The 13,148-nt window shown below is 35.7% G+C and overlaps 1 protein-coding gene across 1 annotated transcript; it reads left to right on the top strand.

The window, feature by feature from the left end:
* The first annotated feature begins 7,884 nt into the window (after positions 1 to 7,884).
* LOC132703370 (facilitated trehalose transporter Tret1-like) lies at positions 7,885 to 11,544 on the top strand. Its single transcript, XM_060672592.1, has 3 exons — positions 7,885 to 8,087; positions 9,029 to 9,314; positions 10,283 to 11,544. The coding sequence occupies exons 1-3, from the start codon at positions 7,904 to 7,906 to the stop codon at positions 11,316 to 11,318; spliced, it is 1,506 nt and encodes a 501-aa protein (XP_060528575.1). The 5' UTR covers positions 7,885 to 7,903; the 3' UTR covers positions 11,319 to 11,544.
* The last annotated feature ends 1,604 nt before the right edge of the window (positions 11,545 to 13,148 follow it).

Below are 13,148 nucleotides of genomic sequence, written 5' to 3' on the forward strand. Positions count from 1 at the left end.
TTCTTAACACTAGCCACATTGTCTGCAAGTCCTTCAACTTACACAAAGCAATTTTCATCTCGTTACTGCCGATGACTGTAAAAACCACCGCACCCTCGAGATAAAAAGGAAAGGAGAGAGAAGAATATGCTTCTTGTTGATTGCCCCATTCTAGCCTGTGAAAATATCATGTGTAACTAGGTGCAATATCCATTGAGATCCAGTGGATGTGGAGAAACAAAATCACTGTTGTGCATAGACTCCAAGGAATTCTCTGAATTCCCCCCGTAGTTTTTATTTGATTTTTGAAAATTTACATCACTTCTGTTCCAGATAAATTTAACGTCCTTCAAAGCATTGAAACTTTTCATTTGAAATATAACTTTGAACTGACCCAAATGAGCCCGTTTTTCTTCAAAATTTCAGTTATTTAAATGACAGGTCAACGCTGTTCTCTTTTTCTTACGCTGTTTGGGATTAACCCAAAGTTATAATGCTAAGAAATTTTTAAAAAATTAAAAACGTAATACTCTTGTCCGGAACAAGTAAATTTTAAAAATTTAAAGCTAAAAATCATTAGTCACTAAGTAGCAGAGTGCAAAGTTGCTGTTGCTTTTCTTCGTCGTGAACTCCTGCTCAACATATTGGTCCCTACTGTCATCACATCATGCATAATAAATTTTATGGATAAACGTGGACCATCAATAAATAAACAAATAAAATTCTATTCAACTGTGAAATATTAAAATGCATATTGAAAATAAAAACGAATTATTTTATTACTTTGGTATAAGAATAAAGTTTGGAAACACTACAGAAGTGTCATCGTCGAACAGGAAACAAAACATCACAACCAACCACAACAGAATCTATTCTTGAAGATCATCAAAATCATTATCATCATTTCTTGTGAAAGTGTTTTAAGTGTTGCAGAAAAATTTTCCTAAGTCCACTGCTATGGTGCTGTAGACAAGCTAAATAACACACGTATCACCTAAATAATAACATGTGTTTTGAGTTTCGTGTCAATATTTTTACTTCCTGATTTTCTTTAATCTACAGGCTAATGTTTTATATCTTAAAGTAATTTTTAAAAATTGGCGTATATAAGGACTGCCATTTATTATCTTCTCGACAACTGGTGGAGGATCCGATGGAGAAAAATAAGCCAAACTTCTCATCATGTAAATATTCCCGAAAATCAACTTTTGGTCATTAAACGTAAAAGTGCGATCCTTGCTGTTTTTCTTTTCTGTGCCGACTCCTCTTGCCTCCGCCAGTGGACAAAACCGATGAATTGCAATCGTAGGTGGCCCTTTTTTCGACTGTCGATGCGCCACTTTGACAGTCGCTCTTCCCCGGATAGGAATCTATTATTTAAGATTCGATGGCGGATTAAATTAAAATTGCTGAAATTTATTGAAATATTCATTATAACATGGGACCGGAATGTTGGGACAGGTTTTTTGAAATTCCCCGAAATCGTTCGCGTCTGAGCAAAAAGTTTATTGATATATTTATACGCGAAATAATAGTTTTTATCAGGCTTGTGTCCAGACAATTACGTATTATTTTCAATTTGCGAGGGTACAGTAAACACCATTAACGACATATTTTTTTGGTCTGTTGGTTTGTTCACCTCCATCACCAGCGTCTCATCGTCCAGAAAATTAATGCTACAAAGGTTTGTGGTATTTTGTGGCATATGTGGTCAGATGATAAATCTGGAAAATAAAGGCGCATAATTTTGCCCAGTGTGACCACTCTGCAAAAAGTCTAAAAAAGTCGGTTCTGAATATCTCAAAAAACTTTGGCCATCTTCTCCCCTGCAGATGCTGCTGCAGCGGTGGTGTAGCCTCGGACCTCCATTACTCTGCTGCCTGTTAAACACTGGATCATAGGCGTGTTTCAACCACCGTACCAAATCTTGCAGTATTTCGCTTAAAGGCGGCTAATTTCAAATCTGAATAGACCTATTGAATTTGCGGTACCCATCGCACTTATCTTTTCGGGACCGAGTTCTTGATGCAAAATGGTTTTTACGCTATCTATTAGAAAGTCATAAAACTAAGCTAGATATTTCCCCGTGGTTCGTCTTTCCTTCAAGAATTAGGTTCATCTTTTCTTTGCACAAACAGTTTTTGCTCTTCCAGCACTGGAAATTGAAAATTGCTTGCCTAGTTCCTCTTCAACTGTGCTATATCAAGTATGAGTATGAATTTTAGCGTTAAAAAATATTTGATATCTGCTTTCTCAAATCTATAGATTTCGGAAAATTTCCTATGGAAAAGTGGCCTATATCTACGTCTAGTAACATCGACACTAACTATAATATTCCCTCGTAATACTAAAAATAATTGTCAGGGGGCGGATACGTAGTATTTTCCAAGTATTCGGTTTCTTGCTATGGTCTAGGTCTAGACAAGCGCGTTTCTATTTGACGTTTCTTTTTGCATATTAAGACGAATAACCCAAAGCAGGTGGTCGCGCGATGTTAAATATGGTGGCATTTATTCAGTGAGGATCACTACTATTTTCATAAATAAATGCTTAATATGCGTAGGTATGGTTCAGCCATTGAATAAAATGCATAGTTAACATAACAATTATAAAAGAATTCTTGTCATTCTGATATTTATTAAAGTTGTATTTAATTTGAAGATATTGTTATTCCATGGACCGGTAAAACGTGAATCAAATATACATGATGTAAAGAACGTAAACAAAATTGTTTGTGGGGTATATTAAGTCCCTTTTGGAAGTCACAGTAAAGCCGTTGAAAAAGGTATAGCAAAATTGTGTCATAATTGTGAATTAAAAATAATTCATTGTTTGTTCACCTGTTAATAACGTTGATTTTTGAATTATTTTTGCAGTTATTCTGATCAAAATGGTTTCTGGCGAATTTAGTCTAATACACTGACAACGACCAGCGGTTGCACATATTTGAAGCATATCATTTTTTTTACTGATACTAAATTCGAGAAAAACAATTTTAATAATAATAAATTGTAATCATAGTAAAAAATTCTATGAAAAAAATATATAATATGATGATATGCCTTTGTTTTATACGTAACTTGAAAAAAATTGACTACTGTCGTTTTTTTTTGTTTTCAATGTATTTTAATGTTTTTAAATAATTTTGGTTCGCCAAACGTGAAGATCAAATTAAGCAGGTCTCTTTGTATAAACGGAACTCAAAATTTATTTCGAACAAAATAACTACGGTTTCAGCTTTTTGACTGACTAGGAAGCGGTATTCGTCTTCTCGTGGTGGAAGTCGAATATTTCAGTCGTCAGAATATTTTTTTAGAATAGAATAGAATAGATTTTTTATATTTTTGCGCTCAGGTTTCGCTTTTCGACTGACTGGCTGTCGAGTGCGCCTGCTCGCGATAATTTAAATCTTATTCATGAACTCATTATCTCCCAACTAGTTCACTTTTCTTTTTTTGAGCGCTCGTTTAGCTTTCATATTTCAAAAATATATAATAAAACTTACGTCAGTAAATCTATGCAGCAATAGATGTAGATGGTGCTTCTCATCAAGCACTTATTAAACAACTAGCGCACTGTGTGAGCAAAGCTGTAAATGTTAGCATCGAGAAATTGAAAATTGATTAGCCAGTTCAATTCAATTTTTTATCGCTCTGGATTTCCTAAACCATCGACATTTGTATGAGATAGATTTGGGTTAATGATCCGGCACTGTTTAATCCATGAGGATTTTGAAGTGAACTGAGCAAATTTTACTTAAGATTTTATTCGCTGTCTTTCCAAAAATGACGCTCACGCAATAAAAATATTTCCGGTCCGTACATGGCGGCGGCATTAGGCTCTCCGTCCTTATAAATACTAATCTTTTTTTTACGAGCATCATAAGCAGTCAAGATTTTCGCATCGTGTAGTGATTCTCACACTAACAAAGACGGCCGTCTGAATTGTCGTGTAGGTTATGCATAGTTCAGATCACGTAGGCTTTATCGTATGTCATTTGTCCCGCATAGTATCACGCCGCTTGGTACATCATAGAGAGCCGCGGTTGGCATATCTCACCCCCGCATCTTTTGTCGCGAAAGACTTCGAGTATACGCACTCTTGTCGTCTACTCTCTCCGGGTCAATATGGTCAGTTTTGTGGAATTTAAAAAGTCGTTAGTATGCGAGATCATTTGAATAACACTTTGTCGGAAGTTGGGAAACAGCCGCCAGTAAACGTTTGATGTTCCCCCTCTGCTGCTCGAGAGGACGATGGAGCCCATGGGACACGTTCTTGAATTCTTTTTGAATAAATTCTTGAAAAATAAATAATTTGGATGTGAACGTAGTGACCTGGTTCTCTGTGGAAGACGTGCTTGAAAACTTGCGCTCTTATAAAATACAGGGGCCGTCAATACCGAAAAATCGATGCCCATCTCGTGGATATAACATTTTCATGAATATATATCTGGAAATTTTAGAAAAACCGCCGGATTGGTTGACAACGAGAATTGAAATGTCAGCTATAATTGGTTGAAAACTAGTTTTGAAATGAATAGGAAAGGCTTCTATATAATAATAACTTAGTGGCTTTAACAATCGGTTCCAGATTTACCATCGGTCAATTGGTTCACAGCTATCAAAATGTGACATTTAAGAAAAGTAGGATGGCGTTTGTGACATGCCTCGATAGTCTGCCTTAACTTTAATTTTTCTTAAGGTCGCCATATTGGATTCTTCGATTTTTGAGAAGAGCGCAACATTTACGGTTCAGTGATGTCTCACAAGTGCACAATTTTTTTTGCCGCACTTCGTAAAGTTAGGTCATAATTATTTTATCAGTAGGCCGTGACTTACTTAATATTTATATTAATAAGTAACACATGAAAAATAGATTTTGAGTCACGAGTTTATTTGACACGAGCGGAGCAAGTTCTTTAATAAACGCGTTGCTTATAGTATAATATGCAATAAGTGCGGTAAGCGGCATTTGACTCACGAGTTTATTTGGCAGGAGCGGAGCGAGTTTTTGATAAACGAGTGAGTTAAAACGTTTACCGAACGTGTTGCATACTATACTTCTTCTAAGACCGTTAGTTTTTGGGAATGTTTTCTCAAAACAACACAAATACATTCACTGACATGACCGTCATTATTGACAAACGTCAAAATTCAAAGCGTGGGAAATATTTCCGAAAACATCCGATTGCTCCCAAATCCGTACCGTAAAATCCCGGAAATGTCCGAAGTGGCTCGGATTCGTGGAAAACGAAACTGACGTGCTAAAGTGACGCATCCCGCACGCTAGATCGGTGTGTAATTAGGTATTTTACAGGCGAGAGTAGAAAAAAACGTTTACCAAAGGTGTTGCATACTATACTTTTTCTAGAACCGTTAGTTTTTGGATACATTTTAGCAAAATAACACGAATACCTTTTCTGACATAAACGTCAAAAATTGATAAATGTCAAAATGATTCTGTCGTGAGCATTGCACATGGCCGCTTAACTTCCTCTCGCTCCCGACATAATCTTTTGTAATCTTCCCATAAAGTTTTGATATCCATTTCAATTATGTGGTTTTTGTTTCCTAGGTGAAGGTTTTAACGTTTGTAGTCGTTGTTAAAGGTGGGATGGGCTCGGATTTCCCTTTGCTGGAAGTTAAGTACTTTTTTGCAAGCTAAGAACGAATTAAGATTATGTCAACAACCCTGGAGGATGATGGAATAATCCAGACTCTTTTCTTTTGAAGGCCTCCTTTAGGAATTTTGAATATTGTTAGTAATTTTTTAAGCTGACCGAATGACCTGATGTAGACGTGGCTATTAGAAGCAAGGAAGAAGAAAAAACGTCAAGTTCCAGCCCTGCGAAATAAAACGATTACTACTAAACTGGTGCGGTAATGTCCCGGAAATGTCCGAAGTGACTTGGTTCCGTGGGAAACGAAACTGACGCGATAAGACGACACTTTCTGTACGGTAGATAAATAGAAGGGAATAGAAAAAGTATATTATGCAACAAGTGCGATAAGCGGCATTTGACTCACGAGTTTTTTTGACACAAGCAGAGCGAGTGTTTAATAAACGAGTGTGTCAAAAAGTTTACCAAACGTGTTGCATACTATACCTTTTCTACGACGGTTAGTTTTTGGGTACATTTTCGCAAAACAACACGAATACATTCATTGGCATGATCGTCAGAATTGACAAATGTCGAAATTCAAGGCGTGGGAAATATAAATCCTAAAACGTAACGCTTTCAGCACGCTTCTTAACAAGTCAGATATTTTGTGCAAATTACAACCTGTGTGCTTCTTAAAAAGAAAAAGTCGGAAAAGTCTTTATTAATTTAATTAACACTTGAGCAAAGTGCAAGTTCGATAAACATTGGAAAAGAAACTCGCGACAGAAACAATTTACAAACAATGTAATGCAAAATCTAATTCATAAAGTAACCAAAAACCGATGTTATCTTACTCGTCTTAAAGAGTGTCAGCTGTTAATTTAACCGTTTTGAATTTACTGGCGATAAACAAAATATGTCATTTTCTGAAGCCAGTTTTTAAAGCCCCTAAGTTTGCTCTAAAACTCTCCCCATTTAACTTTTGCTGTAGGTACAATAGAAACCGATCTCCCTGATTTTGTATGGTTTTTAAAGCCCAATATTCGACACCTATGCTGAAATGTATAAGTTAAAAGCATCTTCTTAGAAACTCTATTACCCTAGCCTTCTTCTACTATTTATTCGTTAAAAAGGGCAGTTTTTTAATTACCAAATCAACCGATTATCGTCCGAGAATTTTAGGTACATTAAGTTTCTGCCATTACATTTGAATATGTTACACCTGAATTTTGTCCTCGAGATAAGTACCAAATATCTATATGACTCTTCCAATAACAAGTCTCCCCCCTCTTCATCAAGGCAAAAGCTTAAATGTATTTTTTTTTAAATTGTTTAAATTTTTAATTTTCTACTGCGCAAAAAGATGATTTATGGTTTGCGATAATTATAAAACGAAATAAGCCTGTCGCAAATAACAATATTTAGCTTCTATTATTTCTATATTTTGTGGGTGAATAATAATAGAAATAGGGATTGATTTTGTTTTATTATGGACACATCGGTAGCAAACTCAAATTTAATATATAAATACGTTTTGGGTATAAAAAATTACAATTAGAATAAAATATATAAGAAGCTCAGACTACTGATTGTTTCTTTTTGTGCAGCTAGAACTACTACAAGCTTCGCCTTATTCATTATATGCGAATTTATCATACTTACAACCTGATAAACATAAATACAAAATAGGAACCGAATAAAAATTGAGGTTTAAAAAAGTCACAATTCTACTTTCATGTGTAAACGCGCCCCCGTTTGTTAACTTGATTGCGATTATGAATATATATAAATGCTTAGCAGTAATTGTTACTTATTGAATACCATAAAGCTGTCAATTCGTCGATTATTGAATTGAATGTGCTTGAACTGTTGTGTATCAAGGTGAAATGAGATAATTCCAAACCATACTAATTCGGTTCAAAATAAAATAGCTTAAAGCTTTGTAATGATAGTTGAGTCAACTCCCTACAGATTGATTTTATTAAAAATGCTAATTGATCTATACATTTAAATAAACAAACAAAACATTACCGTTAGTCTGTCAGATAAAGACACATTTACAACAATTTAAGAATCGAGCATTCAATTATTTTGTTTACCAACCCATTCAAATTTTTCGTCTTCTCTAGATTTTGGAGATTATTATACCTAACTTGTGTTTGTATAATCACAATGCGTATTTATAGTTTGCCAAATACTGGCGATAACAAAAGTGTTGTTTGCCTTGTGATTACCAAAAAATTTGGGAATAAAAGTCCCGAATGACACAGCAAAGTTGTAGTGCTTCAGCATTTCCTATTTTTTTTAACGGTACATCGTAAAATGGTCGCCCAAAACACTGATTTTGAGGAGACTGTTCCAATTGCCGACCAAGGGAATGCTGAAGGTGGGACTGTTTACAGACCCACATCCGTTGATCAGCGTTTTCGCGATTTTGAATGCTTGCAACCGGAAACATTAAAAAAAGATAGTGATCCCTTCTTTTTGTATTTTACCACGGTTTTGGGTGAGTTTACAGTTATGGTGGGTTTATAAAAAAATAGCAACTAACAATTAACAAACTGAGAATTAACAACTAGCAACTTAATAAAGAAAATCTGTCATTGGGTCAATATAAATTAACAATATAATTAGTGTAGAATACATATGCAGCTTTCTAATAAATATATTATTTTAAGTATTTTAAGATGTCGGTCAATTGTCACTTTAACGTTTCTTTTTAAACATAAGAGGAGACAGTTTTCTTAAATTTTAGTCAATGTAATTGTCATTGTCATATAGTTTTATCATATTTTTTAAAACTTTATTATTCTTTAAAGAAAAGAAAAGAAAAGTAAAATAAACAAGAACGTTCAAATTAATTCTTATTAGTATCTACATAAGAAAAATTAGTTGCTTAACCGAAAAATACACAACCTAAACTAAAATAAATTTCTCAGACATTTACTGTTTACGTATGCAGACTGTTGGGGTTTACTGGACAAGTATCACATCGTATTTTAGACAGAGCATACTATATATCGATGGCGAGAGGGCTAGGAGATGAAGGAGGTTGCGCTTAAAAAATTGATAAGCAAATTTACAAAATGTGAAATGGTCTACGCTGTACTTCAATCTTATCACTTATAGAGATCTGATTTTCACCACTGCGAAAGTAATTATTAATTTTTTCATGTATTTGTAATATTTTTATACATTTATTTATACAATAAAAACAAAATAAAGGCGCTATAAATTCAAGAGAACGTTTTTATTAAATTAGAATTTGTAATTTCTAAGTAATTCTAAGTAATACCCGTCATTGATTTGACTTGTTATCGCTAGGATTACAATTTATGTTGATAAGCTAATCTAATTTGTTGTTAAGTCAAAATTTGAACTTGGTTATTTATATAATAATACGTATTTTCAATTGCACCCCGCGTTTTAACAATCATATTTTTATAGCAAGTTTAACATCTTTCGGCGCCGGCATTTCACTCTCATGGACGTCTCCAGTATTTCCAAAACTTCAGTCGGCGGAAAGTCCATTCGGCGCGCCAATCGATACTCTTCAAAAGAGTTGGATCATTTCTCTTCTATCAGTTGGTCAGGTCATAGGCCCTTTTATTTTTGGGTATTTCTCTGACAAAATTGGTAGGAAGAAAACTATGATCCTAATCGCCTTTCCTTTGCTGGTTGGATTTGTGATTTTGGCCTTCGCGACTGATGTACGGCTTTACTACGTAGCCAGGTAAGATTTAATTTTCGTGCTATTTATATTAATCACGTTGTTTTTTGGATGTAGCTACTAAAGTTTTGGCAATTCACCGTAGTTCAAAGCAGTGACGTAAGGTGTTCAGTTTATAGGATTCTTGAAACAAATTAGACAAAATTAAGTTAATGAAAAATTTATTTAACCAAACAACCATTCGTCATTATCTGAATATATTGTAAGCGAAGCATATAAAATATATGGACCACTTTTAATCATTGTTATTTTCTACAAAGATTTGGCTGGTCCGAAACTCATTGTTTTATATACTCTAACATTTTTGAGATATCACAAAACATAAACTAATCAAAAAGCAAGTCAAAGTAAGGATTAAAAGAGTCCGCTCATAGTTAGGTGCAGTAATAAAGAACAAGTATTACAATTTAGTAACTTTTAGTTTGCTACAAAATTTAATAAAAGAAATGTCAATATATTAAAAGTTTTGTTGTTCCTCAGGACGCGGATTTGCTCGACTTGGTGCGCGTCGCAGTGCAAGGTGTATTATGTTAAATATCTACTTTTTGTAACTTTTTATAGACGTTTCGATCGATATTTCATGAACTTCAAAGAGTTTTTCGCAAAAGCGAAGTTTTTGCACTCGTTTTGGGATCACAAACATTTACAAAGTTTACAAAGACTAAGTCCTATATCTGCCATATGATGCTTTTTTTTAAATACAATTCTGGGTGTCACTCAGGACACTGTGGCGTCAAAGGGTCCTTGATATTAGGAAGTTATTTATCTAATTTTGGATTAATGACAATATGTGAAGGAGAAAAAAAAGTCGAGTTTAAGTTTGTTAACTGAAACTATATCAAAATGCCTCCAGGGTATCATTTTCTGCAACAGTGTAACAATTAATAAGGTCGGCACATCTGGGAAGAAACTAACAATAATCAAAATTCACGCACCATGCATCAAAAATGCTATGATATAATATTTTTTAGGATCCTTCATGGACTGGGACTTGCCGGATGCATGACCGTGATCGCAATGTATATAGCCGAAATTACACAACAACACAACAGAGGCAAATTCAGCTGCATATCTGTGCTTCTCGTTTCCTCGGGTGTTCTGTTTCCCTATCTAGTAGGACCCTTCCTCAGCATCAAAATGTTTTGCCTTGTGTCCATTATACCTCTGGTGGTATTTCTTGTTCTCTTTCCGATTTTTGTCCCCGAATCGCCCGTATACCTGGTGAAGTCCGGCGATCTAGATGCGGCAGGATGGGCATTGGCTAAGCTACGCAACCGAAATGTAAGTAGCATAGAAAAGGATCTCCTGGAAATAAGGGAGTTCGTCTCCGCAAATTCCGACGAGAAACAAGGAATCAGAAATCTTTTCCAATCGAAAGTTCTTAGACGTGCTTTACTTTTGGGATTGGGTATATCGGCAATACCCCAACTGACAGGAATATCGGTAGTGGTCGGTGTGCTTCACAATATCTTCGGTGCCACCGAGAATATAATTTCAGCAAAGTATGCCAGCATAATCGTGGGTACCATCAAAGTACTAGCGATATTCGTTACATCTGCCATCATAGAACGGCTCGGTAGGAGATTCCTTTTGCTATTTTCCGCGATCGGGATCTCGATCGTACTCTCCATTCTCGGACTTTACTTCTTCTTGCAATCTCGTAACCCGGAACTCGTCCAGAACCTTTGGTTTTTGCCTCTAGTTTGTATGGTACTATATTTTGTATGTTTTAATTTAGGCATGGGTCCGGTATCCATGACCGTGTTAAATGAAATATTTCCCTCTAACGTAAGATCAGCAGCCACAGCTTTCGTGACTACCGTCAGTTTTGTGGTCGCGTTTATATTGGGATTTTTGTTCCCTATCGTAACTGATTGTTTAGGACTCGGCGTTGTGTTTTGGGTATTTGGAGGCTTCTGCGTGATATCTTTAACCTTTATTTACTTCGTAGTACCGGAAACGAGAGGCAAAACTTTGGCTCAGATTCAGGAAATGCTAAGCGATTAACGATTCGTAATCTGAGGTGACGGATGAGGCAAAGATCTGTAAATTTCTGTATCCAATTTTATTTTGTATTAAATTTTTTGTGTAGGCTGTTTTTATTTTCATAACTCCATTATCCAGTTTTTCATTTTTAGCTCTTAATCTTCGACAAATGAAATTCTATACCTCAATATTTTGTGGGGTTGTCTCGACGATACCCAACTAACCAAAACTAACGAAAACTGTAATGTTCAGGCTCAAAATTATAACTACGATTATAAACGTTATCTCCATTTATTTAATGCACACTATGGCCAATTTAATTTAATGTTCAAAAGAATTTTTAAACGGGGAGGACATAATTTTCAATACTTTTGTTATTTCCGCATGCAGTTCTGATAACAAAAAGATGCAAGTTGAGTAATATAGTATCGTAAGAGTCGTTGCCAATGGGTATAATTAGAAAGAAATCAAGACAGTGTGTTGTCGTATGTGTTTTGGTGGGAGTTTTCTTCCTTTATTTGGTTGTTACCAATGCACAACACATACAATAATTAAAAACCCAGGTTTAAGGTTGCTTCCACAATTTTGTGAGTTCAGAACACTGTCTGTACTAGTGTGGGTCCACTATTGCAACCAATATCAGTTTTGTAAGGAAATTATTTATTGTTATCATTTATCATTCTTCGAACTGCTTTTCATATATTTTGACTAATTTTCACGGTGACAATCTTATGTAAGAAATCAAAAAATAAAAGATATTGGTTAAATGTGCATAAGTAATATTCCTGAAAAATTTATGCTGCCATTTTCTGATCAATATTTTTTTTAAAACGACCTCAACTACTCCAACCCATTTCAGTCGCAAAAACAAGTTATCTTCGTCGGTTTGTTCGACATCAGAATACACTAAGAAAAGTAAACGATAGATAAATCGCGCAGTCGTAAGCCGGTAGACGTTGTTCCTATTGTCGATACTTCGAGTGCGTCTATCTGGGACGCGAGACACCATAGGGTTACACGACAAAAACACAAAGCCACCGTTTTCAATCATGCTCATCCCACTCTATTCGGCGAACGACAAAAATGAAAATTAATTAAAACATGTTCTGGCCTGCCATTCCTGAACTGTGGTACCAACGGACGAGTGAAATGAATGGATTAGAGGAGCGGAGAGAACAATGAACGATCGGCCTCCGTGTGACAATACATGATGGATCGACCCGATCCCATCTCGGGACTGCCGATGCCGAGAAGGCATATACGGACACGAGATAGGGAGCCGCAACAATAGACTCATTTATTTATTAATACGAGATAGTTGCTCACTGACCAACTTTTGATCCGTGTCATTTGGTGGATTCTAACGCGGACCACGCGATTGACCAAATTTAATGTCGGATTTAATACGCAAGGCAAGCAAACCTGCAGGGTTTGTGGTTGTTTGGGGTACCGCGTTTCGTGAGGTATCATAAAACCTTGTCGTTTCGCCTGTACGACTTACATGTGTAGAGTGTTCATATTCAGCTCAGTTTTTTTTTACAATAATATTGTAGAACCGTATTTCTTCTTGAAGGATTTTAAGCAGTTCATAAATATTTGGTTGCGTTTTCCCAACACGGTTGTTGAGTCGATGATGCCATCCTTCTACCGAATTTGTTGCGCGGTGTCGCTCCTTGTAGCACACGCATATGAATTCATCACATGGACATCCTCTACGACGGTCTGGCATCACCAAGACAATAACAGAGGCTAACCAAAACAAACCAACGGCTCCACGGTGGACCTCCTCCTCGGCAGTTTTGGATCACCAAGGCACTACCTCATAGAACAGTCATTTTAAAAATTGTCAAT

Source organism: Cylas formicarius, unplaced genomic scaffold (genome assembly GCF_029955315.1).
Source record: "Cylas formicarius isolate icCylForm1 unplaced genomic scaffold, icCylForm1.1 PGA_scaffold_6__28_contigs__length_40554024, whole genome shotgun sequence".
NCBI classification, from domain to species: Eukaryota; Metazoa; Arthropoda; class Insecta; order Coleoptera; family Brentidae; genus Cylas; species Cylas formicarius.